Source organism: Aythya marila, assembly GCF_965140915.1.
Source record: "Aythya marila genome assembly, chromosome: 14".
In the NCBI taxonomy this organism is placed as follows: domain Eukaryota; kingdom Metazoa; phylum Chordata; class Aves; order Anseriformes; family Anatidae; genus Aythya; species Aythya marila.
In genome coordinates, this window is record NC_139055.1 from 14,415,000 (window position 1) to 14,438,065 (window position 23,066).

The 23,066-nt window shown below is 41.1% G+C and overlaps 1 protein-coding gene across 2 annotated transcripts in view; it reads left to right on the plus strand.

Annotated features, from left to right (window-relative positions):
• RNF130 (ring finger protein 130) overlaps nt 1-23,066 on the plus strand; it is a 40,434-nt gene that overhangs the window by 3,881 nt on the left and 13,487 nt on the right. For both annotated transcript variants that reach the window (XM_082771424.1, XM_082771425.1), the window contains exons 2-4: nt 6,178-6,372; nt 18,228-18,478; nt 22,023-22,094. In XM_082771424.1, coding sequence (XP_082627550.1) covers nt 6,178-6,372; nt 18,228-18,478; nt 22,023-22,094 — 518 coding nt within the window. The remainder of the gene's footprint in view (nt 1-6,177; nt 6,373-18,227; nt 18,479-22,022; nt 22,095-23,066) is intronic.

Genomic DNA, 23,066 nt, shown 5'->3' on the forward strand with positions numbered 1-23,066 from the left:
CTTTTTATAGACCCTCATATGAAATTGATACTGGCTTTCAAAAGCAGTGCTGCTGTGTAAGTGATAGGGCAGTAATTCCACAGCTGCTTGTAAAAGTGGAGCTTGAGCAGTCTGTCTGTCGCAGCTGGCTGTGGGGTGTGCGTGCAGCACCTCTGTGTGTGCACATCTCTCCAAGTGCTAAATGCTCGGTACCAGATGAGTTCCTTTTGAGTTTTCTTCAGTCCTTCCACCTCTAGGTCCTCTTCTTACTTCCCCTAACCTCTTTGTCTTGTGTTGTGACTCAAACGATTGCTTACTGGAAGGCATTTTTACACAGCTTCCGGATCTGGGTGCTCGCGGAGTATCAAAAACTGTTCCTCTCATCCTGCATGGGAGCTTAATAGCAAAGTGCATCCTAACAGCCAAATAAACGCAGCTTTTCTGACAGCGTGGGTCAGGTTTGTGTCAGTAAGGTTACTGAGCACTTCTCATTCAGTCCCTTATTTGGTTATTTTTGTGGTAAATGAGATATTTCACCCAAAACTCTCACCTTAGGTGCATGCGTGGGCGTTCTGCCTGCTGTTTGCACGGGGCCTGGCCAGGGCCTTCCTCTCACTATCTCGAGCTGAGCCAGAGGTCATGGAAAACCACCTTTGATTCTGGGTAGAAACTGCTGTGCTTTGTGGATTAGCTCCCTCTGAAATGTTCGCCGTGCTTAGGGCTCTCCTGTGGCTGTTGGCTCAGGGTTGCTCTGATTTTTCCTGTAGATGGGAAGCTGGGGGCTTGGGTGTGATGGTGGGAGACAAGGCTTGTTGGGTGCTGGGTGGGGAGGCCGGGGGGTCGCAGAGGTGGGACTGATGGAAATGAAATGGTGGCAGGGGATGGGATGGGATGGGCTGCACACAGGGCGGGTGATGCTCTGCGAGAGCTCCTGGGCCCTCGTTCATGTTCCCAGGGACAGGGACAGCGCTTTAGAAAGGAGAAAAAAACACCTTAGGAAAAGGTGGAGGTAGGGAACGAATTGTGGCATGAGGGCAGGGTTGGAGGTATAGCTTGTGCGTGGTACTATAGCATTCGGTAGCACCAACACTTTATAAATGTGTGATGTGAACAGGTTTTAGCTGCAGAAGGTCTAAAATGACACTTTCCTGGTGACTGCAGAGCTTTTGGTGATATCCAGGCTGAAGTGCGTGTTCCCTCCTGCCCAGAATACCAAACATCAGGCTGTAAGAAAACAGAACCAGCAAATGCATCAAGAAGCATGGATTTGTGGAGGGAAAAGTGTGTGCTGTGCATGCATCCTTTACCACGCATCTCAGTATCCAGCTTAATTAGTAGTCATTAACTGATAAGAAAAGTGGTCTTTATATTGCAGTTTATAGCTGCAATTGTAGTATACTTACTGAGCTAACGAGATTAAATCTTAACTATTACAGGACTCAGCTCACTGACTTTCCTTTGTTTAACTTCTTCCCTGAAACCAGATTGCCTCTTGTGCAAAGAGTTTCTCCTGGTGGTAAAGCCAACTTTAGTCAAAGCAATTGCCTGAAATAGCTCTTGAAAATAAAATGCTGCCACGTTTAACTCATTAATGCAACTTCTTAAAAGCAGGAATTATAACTGGCTTGAGTAAGGGCTATACTGATAATAACACAAGCACCAATGTATTGGAGAAAATGTGTGTTACAGGTGTGCTATTAAGCCGTAATTGGATAGCAAGTACGAGGAGCCTTCCTTCAAATAGGAAAGAATCGATGCTGCTGTGCTGCTCTTACAAATTTCCCAGCTGAATTCCCTTTCTGGAAACTTTATCCTTTTTGTTTATTGGGAACGTAATCGTGTTGCACGGGTCTGTTCTGCAGTCAGGTGCCCTGCGTGGGATTGCATCTTCTGCAGGCTGCCTTCTTTCCCAGGGAGTCTTCGGATGTGCTCCCCCCAGATATCGATGGTGCCTCTCCACCTATTGTATTACAGCGACTGAAGGTCAGACTGTGAAACAATTTCTGTACGTGTAGCCGAGACCAGCTCTGGCGACTGATGCTGGCCTGAGAGAACAGAGCGTTAGCTGAGATGCAATCAAGGTACCTGGTACATGGCATTTCTTTTTGAAGTGGGCCATCACAGCTGTGTGCTGGGCAGTGCAAGAGCAGCATGAACACCCCACACAGGAGGGAAAGCAAACCCGGTCAGGGCTCAGAGGTAGAAGAGAACGGAGTCTGCATTCAGGCAGGTGTGTACTTAGCTCTGACAAAGCCTTTATTGCCCTGACAGCTGACCTGTTAATTTCATTTTGGCTACCACAAAATGGGCTGTTCCCCTTAGAGAAGGAAGCTGAAGGACCTGGTGAGCAATTGGGAAAGATGAGGAGGAAAGCAGTTGTTGTTCGGGTGTAAACTTCAGTCAACTCCAGCAGCTGAGGAAGCCTGGTTGGATCTATTGCGATATCAACTTCTTTCACATGAATCCCTGAAGTGCTGTCACAAATAGTACAGTGGGAAGGGCTCTTGAACTTTAAAAAAAAATAAAATAAAAATAAGGAGAAACGATTATATGCAAGTTGAGCAGTCTTGTGTGTTGTGCAAGAGGAAATTGAAGTTCTCCTAAAGCTGGAACAAACGTGCAGCCGGACTTGTGGGTACCGAAATCCCAGCTGATTCTTCTGTAAAGAGGCTCCTCGGTGGTGGTGGGGCTTACATTACAGTAGGAAGGGAGGTACTTGCAAGAAAATTGAACATTGCTCTTTAACCCAGCAGGTTACCACTTTTAACAGAAAATTATCTCTTTGCCAACATGTTCTTGGTACATAGGCAGACACAAAGAAAGGAAAGGCGGAGTAAATAACTTATATTTCAAATTAGCTAGAACAGCAGCGTGCCTATAAGCATACAGGAAGCAGTTTTCCTACTTCTTCTGCAATTATAATGTTGCATGAGTGACTTCTGATCGTATCGTTTTATGTACGAGCGATTTGTCTTAGAATAACTCTAATTTAATGTGAAGGCGCTTTTCATTCTGGCGTGGACATCATCCAGGTAATATTTGCAAGTCCCAGTCTTCTAGATCCCTACTGGACTTTGGACAACTGAGCGCAGATGACAGGGTAATGGGGAGCTATCAATGAGGATTCCTGCTGACACCGTTCATTTATCTGTCCCTTACAATGCAAATTGATGTGCCTGGCAGGTTAGGTGTACAGCAGATGTTTTATTGTAGCCAGCTGGCTATGGTGGAAGGCTGAGCATGCCTATAAGACTTGGCCTCTTTATGGAGTGTGTTAAGTGTATTGAAAAAATGAGCAAAAAAAACCAACCAGACTCTTCACTATTGTTCCTGAATTTTATTTGGTTAAAAGCAAACAGTTTACTTAACATCCGTGTGATGTAAATAGGATGCTAATGTAAAGAAAAGTGGGTTATAACTTTGCGTTAAATCTCAAGTGACTTGTAGTTCCTCTGTTCAGGTTTATAAAAACAAGATTTTTAGTAACATTTTTGTTGCTTGGTGCTAAAGTAATATTGACATTTAAATCTTCATCAGGACGTACCGAATCACCTCATCAGTGATAATGTGCTGTTTGTGTCGTGGTGGTTGTTGGTCTGCACCTGGAAAACTCGTGTGTTGGGATATCTTGAATCCTAATCCTGTTGGTCCAGTAACATTTTGTAGCTCTGTCCACAGCTTTGATCTCTACTGTAGTAGAAAATGTGTGCTACATTTCCCACAGATGCTGTTTTTATCTCTTACTGCTTTCCCTGACAGTGTTTCAATTTATGTGGCTTGAAATTTGGAGTTTAGAGGTGCCTACATAAGCTTTATAAACCCAGATTGTACAACAGGCTTCTCAGAATGCCACCTCCCTTTTCCAGATGCCTTTTCCCTTTTATCGCTTTTGATTTTCCACTCTAGTTAATAATCCATAATCTAGATTTTGGGACCATTTTTGTTACCACTCTGAATTTTAGCTTTGACTGCGCTGAAGCCATCACGTTCAGTCCATGTGCATAATCCGTAGGGTTCCTGCTCTTCCTTCACGCTTATTACACAATTTCTGGCCGCAGTATCTGCATTCAGGGTTAATTTTAGCAGCCTGAGGAGGTTCTATGGAAGGTGACCACTTAGTGAAAGGTAGCTTTCAAAGGCTGTTTCACACCTGAGAATCTTGAAAGTGTTTTCACTGGAGAAGAATGTGATTATTTTTTTCTTTTTTTTGAGCTTTCGAGGCTTGCAAAACTTCCTGTGGTAGTTTGCTGATGCTTCCCCTCTCATTTGTAAGTGGAAATGCTCTGAACGAGTCAGAAGCGTGCATGAAACAGGGAAGGGCTTTTATCTTAATGCAGGTTGGTTGCGCATGTGCCATGTTGTGGTTCTGTTGCATTTCCAAAAAGGAGTCGATTCCTCTTAAAAAATACCTTGTTGTCTTGTGTTAAGGACTGCAGTGGCGGTGAGCGTGCACCTGTGATCCTCGCTGTTCCTGGTGTTCCAGAACAACTTTGTGGGATCAGTGCTAGTCAGCAGTTTCCAAAGGGATTGAAGTAATAACGTCAGAGTAACGAGGGAAAACACTCTAAAATTTGGCCTCAAGAATCTATATTTCAGTTCCCTGATCCCAGGGAAAATGCAAACATATAAAAACATGAGGGGAGGAACAAAAAACTTAAAAACCCTACAAGTATAAAAATACAGCAGGTAGCCTTCTGTGCTTGAAATGTCTTTAATACAATCCTGAAAACTGATTATAAGAAATATTTGCTTATATCTGGCTGCCCACCCTCCTTCAGCGGGCGGGGAGAGGCCTGTCGTGCCCAGATGAAGAGATGAAACCATTTCCTGTGTGACTGCTGTGATAGAGATTCATCTGCACTAATTTTCTTTGAGTAAGCAGAGAAAAGCCTGTTTCAGACAAGACTGCTGGGCTGTTTAAATCCTCTCTGTCAAATGTTTTAACCCGAGCTTTGTTAAGCTGAAAGCACTTAAAAATGCCTTCTGGTTTGTTTCCAGCTAATACCTTAAACTGGATGCTTTTGTGGTAGGCCTCGTGCTGAAATTCCCTAGTCTGAGCTGACGAACTCGTTTCTTTAAAAGGAAATTTTGGGACTCTTCATTTGTATCTCTTAGGAACTGCAACAGTTTTCAGAACTATTATGTAGATAAATTGTTTGTGTCTTGAAAAAACTCCTTATCCCAACCATCTGTAGCAGCCAGAGATGACATGACACTTGACAGGGTAAATACGTGTGTTATAAGTTGCTGTGGGCTCCGAATTTCTAGAAATTCCTTAATAATGCCACCCTTGTGTCAGACTGAAGTGCATGTCTGCACTTGTGCAAACAGAAACACCTTTCAGCAGTTTCAGATGCTGCACTGTGAGGCCATCTTCCACGTTGCATTTTGTACACCTCATACACGGATCCGTGTGGGTTTTGGTTACTCCAGGATATGTTACGGCATCAAAAAGGACAAAAAAAAAAAGCTTTGCATACTGTTGAAATTAGATATGTCTGGCGTTTGCCGTTTCTATTACTTTTCCTTTGCAGCATCGATACCTGTTTAGCTAACAACTGGAGTGCGTCGTGTTTGCAAAACCATTTGTTTCCTCGTAAATTTGAATGCGCTTCCCTGTAGACAAAATGTGCATGTGTAAAAAGCCGATGTCGCTGCGGGGTTTTTACAACATCAGCTCTTACTGTCGTCCTCTTTTACAGTAGCCTGCACGCGGCAGATAACTGCTCTGAACCCTCGTGTTCACAGCCTCCTTTGTTTAGTTATACTTTCCACTGCAGTGATGTTTATGGCTGCATTAAAACAACAACAAAAAAACACATTACCCTACCCAGAATTACTAATAAAGAGCTGTTTGGTAAATGCCTATAGCATATGAACCATATTCTAGTGTTTTTCAGCCTGTAGGCAGGTATTGATTCAGATGTAAATTCACTGTTCTAGCTGCACTAGAGTTAAAAATAGCTTGTGTTACTGAGCCTAATTCTTGGGCATATAGTGACAGCTTTCAGTGGTAGAGATTGAGCTTCTAAAGAAGACTTCTTTGCCTTAAGAATGCAATTAGCTTTAGGCGTTATTAACCAGAGGGCAGTAGCTTCCTAGTGCATAACAAAAACTAGCTTCAAGTTTTTCTGAATTATTTTTCTTTTTGGATGTTCTAACAAAGTGCTGTTTGTCTAAATGTGTGTCCAATTTCAGTTGCAGATCGCCTGGGCTGTGACCCTCGAACACGTTTCCAAGTTCCACCCAACACCAAGCAGTGGATTGCTTTACTACAGCGAGGAAACTGTACGTTTAGGGAGAAAATACTGCGAGCAGCTTCACATAATGCTACAGCTGTGGTCATTTACAACAATATATCCAGTGAAGAACCTGTCACGATGACTCATCAAGGTAAATAAAATGCAATCTTTCACTATAATTCTTTTTTGCCTGAGTACTCTTTTGCCACATAAACCATTGCTAAAGTGCTCTTGGCAGTACACAGATGATGCTATTTGAAACAGCCTGTTCTCTAATGATGTTTACATGTATGCAATATAGTGAAATAAGCCAATAATTCTGAAAGAAGTTACTTAGCTTTAGTGTACACTTTATCCAATAAGGAACATTTTCTTCTGTAGAGAGGATATGGGTGTTTTGGCTTGAGGAAATAGCTGACTTCAAAGATCTTACAGGTGTTTCAAACCTAGCTGAGATGAGAAGCTAATGTAATATAGCAGCAGGTCTAGCATTCTACAAAGCACGTGCAACTGAAGAATTGTTGCAGTAGCATGTTTCCAACTGGCTGTTTATGGTGGGGACTTCCAAATATTAAGTTATATCAGAATCGGGGTTTGCTTGCGTTTTTATGACAGCTGACAGAGGTTTGTCTTTCTACAATGCATCTTTGTTTATTCTCGTATGGTACTCAACAATTCAGAGAGCAATTGCCCTGTATTAAGCAGTCTACAATTAGACTATTGCTGGTCTAGAGCAATGCTGAAAGTTGAGGTTTCTACTGACTTCCCTTTTATAAGGTTATCCATGTCCAAGTTTGCTGTTACTAGTGAATAACTACAGCTGGTGCGACTCTCAGACTTTAAAAAATAAAATTCCGTGGTTAAAATTTATTTTTCTCAGTTCTGCTAACTACACTTTTAATTTTTCTAGAAGATGTTCTCACTTTGGAGTTATTTAGCTTAATCAGAAAAGGCCTATTTCTGTATTTGATGGCTGTACTGCTGGTAGCTTTTTTTATAGAGGTTTTCATTTCAGTTCTCTTTCTTTAAGCACCAGGGGTTGCTTAGAAACTGGAATTTCCTAGTTATTTCTCTGCATATTGTCACAATTAGAATGGAATTCTTCTACTAAAGTGTTATGGTTGCTTCTCCCCTTCTTCTCACTAGACATCGCTTAATGGAAATGTCTTGTGACATCTTCTGATTTAGTGGAGTCCGACCTTCCCAATTCTGTACACCACAGAAATTTTCCAGGGAAATTTAGACCTGCATTTAGCAATCCTAAGCCTGTTGAAGCTGTTTTTCTTAGGTACCCTTCCTTAGATGCTTCTGCAACTAATCTGCAGGCAAAAAGCCCAATGTTCTAGCAAAATAATATAATAATATTTATTATCTGCTATAATAAAGAGGAGTGCCACTCCACGGTTCTTGTTTTGATTGTTCTGATAATGTCAGAGGTCTGTTTAGCAATCTGTGTTTTGCTGGGCTTCCCTTAAATAGCTTCCTGTTTGCTCGAGGTAAGAACTGCAGCTGTGTGTGACTGGGAGATGCAGACTGGTCCTTTGGTGTTAACTTCAGCACAGCGAAGGTTTGGCATCCACCATTCCATTAACCCCGTGATTGCTATTCCAAGCACAGTGTCAATTCATGAACCTGTGCTGGAACGATGAGTCTGTCCAAACAAATGTTGTGCAGAGTACTGACACACAGTCATGGCCTTCTCGGATCTTCCTTCTTCTGTTTTATCAGTCTTATCACTGATGTATGTATGCTTTTGAGGTGGTGAATGACAACATCATCTGTCAACCGGGTATGCTAGCGTGCTACACCTCTTCTCTTTAGCATTTTCTGTTCCTGAAGGTCAGGAGGAGTTGACCATGTGTATTCTGCTGCTCTTGAAGTTAAGTGTGTTAAATTAAATTGATATAAAATGAAGGTCAGCCAACAAGCTTGTCTGATTTCCATGCAGTGACTAGTGCTGTTCTGCTGTTCTTTAAAACATGCATTCTTCACAGTGCCCTTTTGTAAGAGTCTTTAGGCAGTCGTGAACCTGGTCATCACATTTCCCTTGTACAAACAGGTAGGAATAGGCTTTGTATCTGCGCTGTAGTTTTTGTACTGTTACTTGCACAAGCTTAGGACTCTTGTCTGCCTGGTGAAGCAGAGGGGGAAACAGCAAGTGCTGATAATGCATACTCTGAACTGTGCTTTCCTGCCTTGACCTTTACATGAATTTCAGTCACCAGTTTTGGCAATGTCTGTGCTAAAAGTAATTAAAACATTACATAGATTTAGGCATGTTGCTCATCTTGAACCTGCAGCGGGGTGATTCCCTATTTAAAAAAAAAAAAAAAAGCTCAGTAAGCAGATCTCACACGTGGAATTAATATTTTTTTTCCAAGTTATTTTATGCTTGAACACACATTTGAAAATTCTGATGTTGTGGAAATTTGTCCGTGCTTAACAGAATATAAATTCCTTCTGGTGGCCACCTAACAGCTGTCACTCTTGAGTCAGTCCTTCATCTCTGTTCATATTAAATGAACAGTTTTTACTGCTAGTATCAAAACTTGCTTTTTCTTATGTGGTAGTCCAGCCCACTAAGTCTCTGTCCCTTCAACTTCAAGTTAATTTTAAAATAAGTATTGACCTAAAGGAATTGCTGAAACACTTTGTGTACATTTCTGCTAATCTTATTTGCAACATTCTTTTCTATCTACATATTCTCGTATGTATTTCTATGCACATATAGAATAAACATATTTTACATATTTTTGCAGATGTCCTCTATCACCCTAAATGAAGGACATCTTTTCCCAGCATAGGTTATGCTAGACTATGATATCACTGGCAGGAAGGCAGTTTTATGGGTGGTTTTGCTTTCTACTTCTGTTAAAGCAGAACAAATATTGTCTAATGTAAAAAGCCTGTGTGGTGGAGAAAATATTTAGTAGCTGTCTCCTTTATAATCAATTATGGGAATAGGAAGGAAGTGCAGGTAAAACAGCATTTTAGTTCTTTCTATTTTTTTTTATGTGGTGGAGACGGTCTTATTAAATACAGGATAGTTAGATTTTTATATTGAACTGTCTTAAAATCTAGATTTTTATTTGGATTTATAGAAAAGAATATGAACCAAAGAAGCCCCTAAAATAAAAACAAGATATTTAGAACTTATGGAACAAATGTAAACAAAAATATAAATGAATATTTATCATCAAAATAAAGTTGCTGGGTTCCAAAAAGCAGAGTTTATTAGCACTGAAGAAATTTCTTGAAGTACTTAAACAATTTCTAATACAAAGCCTTGGTCACAGAATTTACCTGACGTTGCTAAATCTTTTCAAGCCTTTGGCACAAGTTGCAGACATCAAGATAAATCTTTATTGCTCTTCTGAAGAAGCCATGTGTTATTTTTCTTAGTGTTTTTTTTAGTGATGTGTACAGAAGGTGACTTTTTCCTCCTTTAGTGCTGCAGGAGACCTACCCGATACCACTGGCTTCCAAGAACTGTTTTCTTTCAAGTGGAAGATTTCTCATTGCCTTGTGTTTGCTTTTAAAACAAAACATCAGAGACAAACCACTGGCGCAGGAGGCAAGACACGTACTCATTTCAAACTGTGACAAAACCGAATGCATTTTACGTGAATTATTTTAGGTCACTAGGTCAGAGACAGGAGGGGCAGGAAGTCATCGGGAGCTGTTGCCATCTGATGGCTGGTCCCTGGTCTGGGTGGAAGGTGCTGCAGGGCTGGCAGCTGTGTGGTTTGCTGCTTTCCTGGGCTGTGCCACCCTTACTGTGTGCTGCAAATCTGTGCTGCTGACCTTTAACTCCCAAACTGCCTCTTGGTGCAACTTCAAGCTACACTGATACACAAAAACCTTGGCAGGGTGCGTTGCAGATCATTTTGCCTGAGTGTGCTTAAGAATTTCAGTTCTATTCCAAATCCACTGCAAAACTTCCCCTGGATTCCTGAGACCTGCTTTAATCCACAGCTCAAAACTGATTTTATTGTGTGCTGCAGTTTTGTTCTTCACGATTAACTTACCTGGAATATTAGTGAAAAGGAAGGAAAGGTGACTCATGGAAGTTAAAGCTTTTAAAAAGAGGAAAAACAATCTTCAATACTATGACCATAGTTGGTGTATCTCTGATCATCTTATGTTGTGAATTTGCTTGTTTGCTAATTGAAAATGTTGGGAACGAGTGTCAACAGAGTTATAGCTAATCTGTTTCTCGCTGCATTTCTTGTAGGTATATTCATCAGGAAAGTGTGTCAGGTGGTAGTAAATGGAGTTGTCTGACACGTAGCAGGACGCAGAGAGAAGTGTGTTTGGAGCACGGATTCTGAGCCTTAAGGAAACAATTGTCCCACAGAGGCAAGCCAGGGAAAACCCTTCACAAAGCTCAACGCTTTGCAGAACTTCCTCTTCCCTGTGTTCCTGCATGTTAGGTACCTCATCCACAGCTGAAATAACAGGAGTTAGGCTCGTTTTTCCTTAGCCAGCTGAAAGGATAATTAGTTCTGTGGCTCTGAAAAGGCCCGTGGGACTGTTAGTGACTGTAAGTAATTACATTTTTTTCTTAGCTAAAGACCATGCTCCCGCAGCAGAGTAATTCCCCAAATCCATGGATTCCGTGGAATCAAACTTACTCATAGATTTACACAATGTGCTTCTAACAAAGTTGTAAAAACACTTTGTAGTGTCCTTGCGTAAGCTTCTGTTACCATGTGTTTTGGGGGCTTTGCTGGGTTTGTTTGGAAACACTGTCCAGATTGATGGGTCTGTGCTGAAGTTGTCTGTAGATGGAAGAAAACACCAGACCATGGCAGACTGCTCTCATTAGAAATCCCTGGGTTTCTTAGTTCCACACACACTGGTGGGAATGGAAACTGCTATCCAGAAATGGCAAAACAGAAGCCACCTACCAGCACCTGCTGACATTACAAAATGCAAGAGTAGAGTTCTAGTTATCAAAATCCAAACACATCTTAAATTGCAAAATGAACAGTAATACGTTACATTACAGTATTACTTTTTAAAAATCAAAAATGTGACGCTAATCAGTGTTTAGGTGTTAAATCCAGATCTAAGGTTACAGTTTTTGCACACTATTCCTGAAGGAAACAGTTTTCAAGTAAGCAGTATCTTTTGCAGGATGTCTTCTGGGGACATCTGGTAGCTCAGTAGAAGGATCTTAATTCTTTTAATAGTGCTCAGTGTCATCAGACTTAAAACAGAAGGTGAAAAGGTGCTATCTGAGGTTGATGGAGAGGAAATGATCTGTAGCAAAGTCAAAGTAATGTCTTTCTTCTACATCCTAATGCTGTCTTGCTTCTGGGGTGCAGCAGAGACACGCTCAGACTCAGCTTGTTGTTAAGCTGGAGGAAATGCAGCGGCAGAGCTCCACCATCTCACACGTGTCAGCGTGGTTTGGACTTGTGAATGGGACGGGATGATTTAGCAATGACTACTTGTTTTGATTTTATGCAGATTTGTCCTTAAGAAACATCTCACCGAGTGTCAGAACAGAGCAACTGGGTTATGAAATAGTGTGTCAGCTGAATTCTAAACATGGCCCAACAGTTTCCTCAACTGATCTTGCTGTTTAGCTCTCCTGTTTTGGGCTCTTAGACTCAGTAGATTATGAAGCTGGTGTAGAAGTATGACAACAGCATTGTACCAAAGCACAGTTCCTTGTTTAACAAAGGAGGGTGAGCATTTGGAGAGCTTGTTCCTGCTTACACGATGATTGTTATTTATTGCCAATGGATTTAATTATTTAATGTGTTACAGGCTAGCACAACAAGAATCTGATTAGGCATTAATCTTTGTTTTGAAGTTAATTCTGTCACACCCATCTTTGGAAGGCTACTCCTGCTGTTCCTGGTTTTCTAATCACATGCCTTCATCGTGTGCTGTTCTGCAAGGAGCAGAGCTCTGAACATCCACATTTCTGGTGGCACTATGGCAATGCATGGTGCATTTCAAAACAGTGATGTGCACGTAGGCATATTTAGATGACATAGTTCAGTGTCCTGTCTTACCCTGGCGGAGTAAAATCCCCTGAAGCTCATTTTGCTGCAAAGAAGAGCTTTGACTGTTCTGCGGGTACAACTTGACTGTATTTCGTTTGCAGTTCATATAAGCCTGACCCTCGCTAAACTTGAACATCTACTTCTTTTGTCCTCTTGTAGACAGTTGGAATTCAAGTTTTAGCCTCAAGCGATTGTTTTTCAGGTTGTTCTGCGTAGGCCTGTGTAGCAAAGAGACTTGTAATTTCTGGAAACAACCACTTAGTGTTTTGGGGTAGCCAAACTTGTAGGTAATGGCTGTAACTTTCAGGTAGCAGTATATGCTGCTGTCATGTACAATTTTCTCATGGTAGGGTTGTAACATCTGTTCTACTGTCTGACACTACAAAAAATAGACATCTACAGTAAATGTTTACATACAAAAAGTTGACATCTTCAATGTTGCAAAGGGATCAGGAAGAAAAAAAGCTGTAAAAAAAAAAAAAAACCTTCAGCCTCGTTTTAAAATTGATGCATATTCTTGGCATTAAGCTCTTGCCTTGCTTAGGCAAAGTAATTGGCAAATACTATGCTTTTTTCCTTGTTTTCAGAAGTATTTGATTTGGGACATCTCAAACAACATATTTTACCCTTGAGATTGCACTTGTGTTGACAGCTTGGATGTGCTCTTGCTTACTTTCTGATTAGATCAAAATAAAAACATGTGCAGCCAGACCTGTTTTAATTGTTGTGAAGATTTGCCAGGACTCCTCTTTTTACTGTATGCTTTTACAAAAGCCTGGTTTAGAATGTAAGACTTAATTTTCAAATTTACAAAGTTCACTTTGTAGTGACCTTCTATTTTGCATTTGACTAAAACTTTAAAATGTCTGAAGAATTTGTGTGTTCCCCAATGTTGCTAAGTACTATGGAATTTATATTGGAAAAGTTCCCTGAGCTCACCTTTTCTGGCAGTGCAGGTTTCATTATCATTAGATTGTTTTCTAACATGGCTAAACACCTGAGCTTGGAAGTATCATCCTTAAATAAGCAGAGAGGTCTTTCTGAATATCAACATACCCCCTTGTGTCAACTTTATTTGTCATTCCTGTCTGTTTTTCTTTAATTTCTGATTTGTAGTCAGACTCCTTGTTTCTGCTTTTCCTTAATTTTGCATACCTTTCATTTCTAGCAGAGTGAAATGTTCCTTATGGTTAGATGACCACCCTTTCTGTGTGCATTTTGGTGTTCCTAACACAGCTTCCCCTCCGCTCCCTCCAGTGCAGGTGTCTTCTGGTGTTTTCACAGAACTCCCAATCGGTCCCAGAACTTCATAAATAACAGCAGCACTTCCTTTGTGCTCTCCTCTTTTCTTCGTAGATGTTTTGTGGGCTCCCAAATTCCATCACTGTTGGCCAATAAGTTGTCGGAATTGCATTAATCTCCACAATTACCATCCTTCTTGCCTATGTAAGTAGGACTTCTGAAGCAATTCAGGACTTCTGACAGTTCCCTCTCCCAGCCTGTTCTGTTGATGATAGAAAGGAACGAGCCTCCTTCAAACCTGTAAACTGGTTTTAAGAGACTTTCTCCTGGGGTAAAAGGCAGTTATATTCTTCCTTTGATTATAAGTTTCTTAATTTGTGCCTGTCTCTGCAAGGTCACTTCACAGGAGAGTCTTGGAGCTGTTCATTAACATGTTCACTACTCAACAGCTGAAAACTAGACTATGGTGATGGTGTTTTCCATGTGGGTCAGTAGGCTTCAACAGTCCAATAGGTCTTTATTAGAGTGCCAGTATGTCCTTACTTTGTAAGCTATTGGTGAATATGACTTAAAAGGGTTATTAGAGTTCCAAAATTACTTGAACAAAAGCATTTCCCATCAGCCCTAACGTAGCTGCTGTTTGTGGTGGTCTCACTGCTACTTAATGTTATTCTAAGAAATCTGGTATGGTAATGGAATCGATCCCTTTCCTGGGCACCTGTACGTTTGTCTCATACATGTTTAGAAATGCTTAATTATGGAATTGTAATGGTTTGTGAAGATGAGCAGTTTTATTTCCAATTAGACTATTACGATGCTTACATCATTGCAATTTGGTTTTTGGTGTCTGGATCATGCTTGAAATCCAGCCCTTAAGGAGCTGCCTGCCTTATTCCTTACCTTTATTAGGGAAGTGGAGATTTTGAGTGTTTTTTAAAGGAAGTACCCTGAAATTTCCAACAGGAAAAAAAAAGATTCCAATAAATCTGTTTTAAGTTTATTTTTTCAGAGTAAAGTAATGACAATCTTAGGTTGTTAAATAATTGTCTGCTTTTGAAAGAGAACAGTATACTTTTACAAGTGTGAGAGGAGTGCAGTTTATCTGCTTCATGCTGTGTCTACAACAAGCATCAGCAAGTGCAATCAAAGGCTAAGGAAATGCAAGGACTTCAGCTGAAAATATCAGCCATTAGAAAAGCGCTCACCTTTGTTACCAGCACCTGATTTAATTCCCAGTTCACTGCAAACCTTGTTCTATCAAATCAAAGCAGGCCAGTGCCTCTTACAGGTGGTCCTGTACCTCCTGTGCTGGAGGAGGGATTCCAGGCTTGGCCCTCCAGTCTGCCAGGAGCTGGTTGCAGCACTGCGGCACTGGCAGCAGCTCAGATGCCCAGGAGGAGTTGTCAGCCTCCCTTCTTCCCCAGCATTGACCAGACAGCTGCTTGGGCTGTTCATAAGCCCAGGAAAAAAAAAAAACAAAACCAGCTGCTTAGTTGCATTTTGTCAGGCTGCCATTGCCTGTGTCCTCCAAGGGACAGTAGGTGGATGGAAGGTGTCTGAAGTCTGCTCTCTGAATCACACCTGTCTTTAACTTGGTATCCTGGCCACAGTTGTTTGTATTTAGAGCTTCAGAGAAGCGTTTGGTAGTCAACAATCAACACAAAAAGTGGGGGAACAACTATTTGCTAGTGATGAGACCAGTAATCTTTCTTCGAGATGACTTTATTGACTTTCCAAAGTTGCTCTTTTGGAGTTGCCAGGAGGTGTGGTTAGCGAGGGAGCCAAAGCAATTTCTTCAGGAGCACTACAGGAAACTTCTGGTTGTTGCTGCTCTTCCCATCTTGGTGGTCTTAGTGTCCTCCCAGATATTTAATCCTTCTCCTGTCCCAATGTAATATTGCCCACTTCCAATGATGAATCACAACTTCCTTTTCATACAGAGTTGTGTAATTATCCTAATAAGCATGCACACAGTAAAATTGCAAGTTAAAAACAGCTATCTGGGCGTGGATGATAACAAATGATTTATAATATGTACAGGTGTCAATATTCAATGTTTATCTTAGGTCTGCTGTCTGTCCTAGTTTATTGTCTCTGGTTGAGTGCTCAGTTCGTTGGCTTTAGGTAGCATTCCAGCTTCTTATCACTGAACGCTGCTCTTGGCTCAGGAGAGCATTTCTTCTCATAAAATTTATATATAAAGACCATATTCTAACTTTTAGAAACACAGTGCTATTCACCTGAGGATTTTTTTCTGCTTAGGTTTCAGAAATGCAGGATTTCAAGGTGCTTAAAATAAACGAGTCCGTGTCTCCTCCTGCCCCCAATTCTTCTCAAGCAGGGAGCTTTTGCTATAATTATTTAGGGTGATGCCCCTGACAGAAATATGGATGAACCAAGTCCCAGTTTCCACTGAGCTTCAGTATGTTAAACAGGCACGATTTATTTTTCTTTTTCTGCAGTTCTCCTTGGCTCTCACAGGGTCAGAAGCGGCAGTAGCACTTTGGCTGTTCCCAGTTGAGTCATTTGGAATGCAAATCGCTTCGCAGAGACGCCAGAGGTTCCCTTTGTGCCGGGCCTTATATAAAACGTGTGGCAGATTGTCAGCCTTGTCACATCCCCTGGGCAGCAGGGAATAGGTGGAGGCTTCAGCTTTTAATTCAGATGGCACTGGACTAGCATCAGATCTGAGTCAGCTCTGCCTCGCAGACAGCTTTATAAATCATGTCAGAATGCTGCATCGAGTGCTTCTGACAGATCCTTTGATACTGACATAACTCAGTGGTCCAAATAAATACCTACTGGGGAAGTACAGCAGAACGCGTGCTCTGGGGAAAATGGTCCCTCTGCCCTTCCTTCGCTATCAGAACCAGATGTGAGGAACAGAAGTGAAGCCTGGGGAGAATATCAATCAGGATTAAGTTCTCTGTTCTTGGTTGATCTTGCAGCATCTGGGCTGTAGGCTGGCTTTGAGGGTTGCAGGAGCACACGTGCTGCATCTGCGTACAGGATCTTTAAGTTGCAGGAAAGGTGGCTTTTGTCCTGTCCTAAATGCTGCAGGCTTGGGCAAGGGCATTTCCCAGCTGGGCAAGCAAGAATCCAAATAGATTTCTTCTCAAACAAAGCAGGCAGTGGGATTTTATTCTGTTTTCTGGGGTTTGCAGTTCATTAATAATCTTGAACTGAGTTTGGGTTCTAACAGTCTTGAATAGAAGAGGCTGTGGAGAGCCGGTCTGCAGCGGGCTTTGTGTGAATTTTGGTGTGCTGGTGATTTTGTTTGCATAGATCGTGTTGGTGCAGGGTTGCTGCTTCAAAGCTTTTGAGCTCTGTGAATGGAAAGGAGTAATGAAGCAATGCTTAAATGACTTACACAGCTCTGAAGCCCCCACTTTGGAAAATTAGCTGTTAGAGACTGTCACCCTGTCTTCTTGTACCATCAGTTTCAATGTTGTTCTTCTGGCATTTCTCCTTCATTTTCTGGGTACAGTAACTTCTTAAGAAGACAATTTTGATTAAAGGACTTGAAATCCTCTTTTAATGCAAAGAATATTTTTTTTAATGTTCTCTGTTCACTGTCACACAAATTTCTCTGCAACTCCAATCTACTCTAAAGCCAGAATCTGGGTGCTGCAGTCTCTTGCATTGTGCAGTTCCTCTCCTAGGGAATGTGAACTGGAGCAAACAGATGGAGAGAACAGATGAGCAGGCTTTGCACACATTTTGAAAATAGGTCTGGAAAAAAGGGTTTCAGTACAGATCTGGAAGAAGAACAATGGCACTCAAAGTTTTTTTTTTGTTGTTGTTGCTTTGGTTTTAATATAAATTTTGCTGTCTTTTGAATTTAGATCAGAATTCCTCTGAGTTAAAGATCTTTCACAGGGGACGGGGGAATTCTGCATTTAAAGCATAGGTGCTCTCTTTGCTCTGCAGATTTCATTCTTTTTTGTCTGGTTTTGTAGTTTGATTCTTGTGGTCTTTGTGCTAAGGATTTTCCCTTTGGGATGTGAGGTGGACTAGGGACAAGACACTACAAAAACCAGATGGGCTAGGCAGTCAAAATGGAGTTGATAACGCTGATCGCTACCTTACTGAGCACGTCTTTGTATGGAAGATAAAATCATTACTCAAACTTATGGTCAGTTTTTTCATTTCTGCTCCACTTCCCAGCCGGGTTTATTTGCTTTGCTTTCACTTCTGTCAGAGAATTGGTACAGGTAGAAGTTTGGCTTTGTTGCATCCTTTTGTGGAATTATGATTTGCAGGTCCTTGACAATCTTTCTCGTACGTGCAATCTTCATAACCACATCGGGAAACTTGCCTAACTCTCCAGAGCAGCTTGTACTCAGCTCTGTGCGTACCAAGACCACTCATTTTCTAAACGTGTTTTTTCTGTGAGTTGCCTATTCAGGTAATCACAGCTCCCAATCTGGAACAAATGCACTCCCTAAAATGAGTTCAGACTGCACGCAGTAGTTACAACGTGGGAAGTACTGTTTAATCTAACTGGTGGAGACCTGTTACGATGTGTGGAGCTGCAAACGGTTTGCATGTTAATGCCCTAGTTTGAAAACCTGGGTTTGAAGGGTAAGCCTCAAGTTGAGTGCCTGGTAGCATGTTCCTTATGCCATAGGTAGCATAGATTAAATGCTTTAAGTTGTCATATTGTTTTGCATATAGAAAATCTTGTGAGTAGCAGGCGATGTTAATTTTAAATCTGAATTAAGTATTTTTCCTCTTTTTATAGGAACAGGAGACATTGTTGCTGTCATGATTACAGAATCAAAGGTCAAGGAGATCCTGAACTATTTGGAAAAGAACATCTCTGTCCTGATGGCTATAGCAGTGGGATCCCGTGTTCCTCCAAAAAACTTCAGTCGGGGCTCTCTAGTCTTTGTGTCAATATCTTTCATTGTTTTGATGATAATTTCTTCAGCATGGTTAATATTTTACTTCATCCAGAAGATCAGGTACACAAGTGCACGTGATAGGAATCAGGTAAGGGCGCTTCTTTCTCCCTGTTAAATTGAGGTGATATTTCTGTATATAATAGTCTATAGAGAATTAATAATTTCTTAGGAATGTCCATCAAACTAGTGTTGAAAACCACTTTGTTCAGAGGCAGAGCATGTTTCTTGGCAGGGATTTTATATAGCAGATTGTTACTGTCCTGAGCAGCACCAATACAAGCTATTATTATGTGACAGGAAAGAAAAGAACGGAGGCAAAATATTTGTTTTTGAGTGCAAGTCAAAGAGGAAGAGAGAACCTGTGCTGGCTGACTAATACATACTGTACAGCATATTACTTCTTTTTGAAAAGGACATTTGGGGATGGAGAGGGAAGTTAAATAGTGAATGATCTTGTATGGTGTGGTAGAACATGGAACTAATATCGTTAATTTTATCCATGTTATTAAGGATAGCTTTAGTAATAAATCAGGCAATTCAGTTTGGGAATGCCTTTATACAACATCTATAAATGCATGAACGTTAGGGTAAGAAAACTAAGAGATAGAGGTGACCTGCGCTATCTTCTAGCTTTCATCAAGATGATACTTGATGTGTACTGTCTAATTCTCCTGGTCACACATACTGGAGAAAATATTGCTTAGTTTGCCTTTCTTACATCCTCTTTCACATCTAACATAAGAGCTTACGTCTGAATTGAATCAATTAAGTGTGCCCATGCTCAGATATCTTGAATATATGAAGTCATCAACTTAAACATGGATTAAACTTTAGAAGTAAACGTTTTACTAGCGTGGACTTAATGACCCACTGTCTCCTTGCGTGCCTTGGCTTTTATTGAGAAGGGTCAGTAAACCTCAGGAAAACCACTGTGCTCTTTGTCTCTGTGCATCTCTGTCAATTATCTTATAAAGCTGCCAACCTCTAGTCCTGTCCCATATTAGGGAACACATAACGGCTCACTGGGGCAGCACTTCGGGTCTTTAAAGCACTTTGTCAAACCTAAAACAAATGCAAACCTACAAAGCCACAGTTGTGACAAAAAGGATTTCCTTTTCAGTTTCTAGAAATAGTGTCTGATGCTGCAGGTCCCATGGGCATTCTGTAGATTTTCCTAAGGATGTCATTCTTAAATGACCACACTGTAGCTGGTACTTAGCTTGGTCCCCTGGGATGGTAAAAGTTTAAATATAACTGTTACTGAATGAATATCTGTGGAATACTAAGTTGTGCCCGCTGCATCCCCTACATGGTTCTAGGCTTCTTCCAAATGTCCGTGTTTCAAAACAGCTGCTCCTTGGGGAGAGGGCTTTTATGACCTTTTTTCTTTCTTTAGATTTTTACAAAGGTCAGGAGAAACTTGATGAAAATTTTATGTGGTTTAAAAAGCTGAGCGTATTAAACTTTAATAAGAAGGTGGCGACAGCTACAGCTTATTTTTGAAGAGCTTTGAGAGCTCTCCGAGAGAAGGCTGTGCTGTTAGCGATGAAATAACTTGCTTTAACTGAAAAACAAGATCACAGCTTATGTCTAGAGGCACGCTTTTTTAAAGGACATCAAAAACATGCAGTGTTTTATAGATAGTGCAAGTAGATACCGGTATTTCACATGATTACTCTTGTACATTTCCGCCAGAAGTATGAAACTCCTTTGCATGTACTGGTAGCCTTTTCCATCAAGGTGGTTGTGGGTTTTAAAAGCAAGTATATGCTGTGTGCCTGTGCCCTAACTTAACGAAATAGCAAATGCTGAGTGTTTCCAAAGTTAGCATATAAAATTATTTGTTAAAATTAGAAAGTGGAAGAGATGAATCTCTTAAATAGGAGTCTCTTAAATAGAAAAGAAAGTTACCGTTTGTCAAATTTCTTTATATAGTTTATATGAAAATACACACATTTAGAAAGAATTTTTCTGACATTAATGGTTTTGACATGAAGATGTGATTCTATATTCTTTCTGAAAGGCTTCATATAGCACAAATAGAAATGTATGCAGTATAACCACATATACCACCTGCTATTATGTAGGTGGTAGGTGGCATTTAAGTGAAATGCCTCACTTTGCCTTTTCAGTGTTCTCTTAAGCAATCGTGCTTGGCTGTGCAGTGATAATCCAGTCCAGCAGCGTTCCAGTGTATTCTGGGCATTAGGTACTCGGCCAACGTGCTTGTTCTGGGATATGTAATTTAGATTTACCTAAATTAACTAGTTTCTCACATGGTGAAGCTAGGATGAGATATCTGACTTCAGGAAGCGTAAAATTTCCCTTTCCCACCTTTGTTCCTGATAGTTTATTGGGCTCCGAACACTGTAGTATGTATTTCAAGTCCATGTCCTAAAAAATTTAAAATGAAAGAGCTGTTCTGTGAAACCCCCAAAATTGTGTGCTTATATAATCCCTGAGTAATGTTGGTACAGTGATCCTGATGCAATAAACACAGTTGTAGTGGCCTCCTGAGGTCTTTATCAAGTAAAAGCAGCCTTCTGAGCTTCAGCTTGTATGCAAAAATAAGTGTATGGGATGGGCGGAAACTGAAGAAGAACTTGATTTTTCAAGTATATTGGAGGTGGACACACAAAATGCCCACTTGTGGACACCCAAAATGCTCCAAGCTGGATGGGAGTGTTCGGTGTTTTCTTTTTGCATTCTCAGAATCTGGCTGTCAAAAGCAGAGTACTTATTACAAGGTAGGTGAAGGATGAAGAACGCAAACTTCCTTTCTTCCAGTAAATGTAAACCCAATCTGACGTCTTGAGTTCCTGAAACAAGAAAACACGAGCTCAGTGCTGCTTACTGCCCTGGCTCTGGGATCCCACGAACCAGCTGGCCAGCAGCCATCCCCAGTTGGCTGGGAACTGGGCACTGCAGCAGGAACCAGTGCTGCAAGCGCAGGAATGGCTCCTCCATCCGACGGTGGTGGTCATAAAAACAACATAAACAGCAAAAATAGCTTGGGCTGTGCAGTCAGATTGAGGTTAATATTTAAACCAGTGTTCGTTTCAGCTTTATTTAAGTCTCTTTCAGATTTTGTGACCCATAAATTTTTGGTTTCTCTGGTAGTGGTTGCTTCAGGTAATAGCAGGAGAGAAACTAGGTTACACTGAGGATCTGTTATGTCTCAGAATAAGATCAGCCTGCTCAGGGAGGGAAAAAAAAAAAAGAGCTTAAGAGAACAGAGTGTATTCTAGCACACTGAATAAAAATCAATATGAGCCCAGGATCCCGGAAATCACCAGGAAGGCATGTTGCTTCAGCTCGTATCCTGTGGGCAGGGTGTCATTAGCTTTGTCACACACATGTTGGGTAACTGCAGTGGACTCTTATGTAGTCTGTGAGGTTTATGCCCACATGTGTCAAGTGCTTTCCTGTGCTCTGCTGTTGGATTTTTTTTTTTTCTTGACAAACCTCCAATTGCAGGCTTTGCTGTGTACACTTTTTATCCTCTGTGTTTGTCCACCACCACGGCGTGTATTGAAATGTTACTATCTAGCACAAGTAAGCCATTATGAACGATGGTAATAAAGCTTGATTATCTGGGTTAATTTGTGTTTTCTTCTTTCTCACTTCATTAGCGTCGTCTTGGAGATGCTGCCAAGAAAGCCATCGGTAAATTGACAACCAGGACAGTAAAGAAGGGTGATAAGGTATAATACTTCAACATGATAAACTTGAGCATCATTAATTTTTATCAGTGGAAATGGTTTACTTCTCAGCTTTTCCTTTTGCTTCTGATTCATGATCTCACCTTCCTTGTTGGAGACTTGCTTCATCTTACGGCACAATATTTTTGTGTAACTTTTAGTATTGATGTATGCTGTAAGTCTGCACATTTCAAGAGTTTTTCTTGCTTAAGTACTTCTTGCACTCCATCTGGTAACTGTGACTGAGAGTGGTTTTGTGTGCTAGCTGGCTGAGTGTTTTCGCTGGTAGGAGTACATGGGGCTAGCACTGTTTATGTGAAATGCTGCAAGCTTAGAATCACTTTGTATGTAACTTGTGTGAAATAAAAAAGAATTTAAAAGGCAGGTAATAACGCACAGTCATATGAAACATGAATATGAAGTAACCTGTGGGTGGGGAGGAGTTTTGTTTTAAGGCAGCTTCCTACACTGAACCTTTTCTGTGGGTATGGGAACACAAATTTTCCGTATTGAAAGAAAAGATGCTGTTTTCAAAACCAGGTGTAGGTTGCAGTACAGAGTGAGGTGCGTATGCAAGTGGGCAGAGCATATGACAAAGCCTGCCCTTTGTCAGAGCAGCCCATGGGGTTCTCTGTGTGCAGCGTGGCTGGCTCTGACCAGGCAGTGGCTGGCTGCCTTGCAGCAGCTCCAGGCTTGCTGTTCTGTTAGTAGCTCACCAGCTGCGGAAAGAATGAACTTGATGGAAGAGAAGGCATGGTCTGTTTTGTGTCTCAGGCCCAAGCATTTAAATATATATATTGCCAGTGCCATAGCTATGTCCAAATGAAGCCAGCCCTTTTACAGTGGAAGTTTTAAATTCTCATTTGGTTTACAAAATGAGTAAGATAATCATAGCTTTTGGAAAACAGAAAGGAGAGGAGCCAGTCACTGGTCATCATCTTCGTGTCTGCATAAAAAGATGGTAATTCTGCCAGT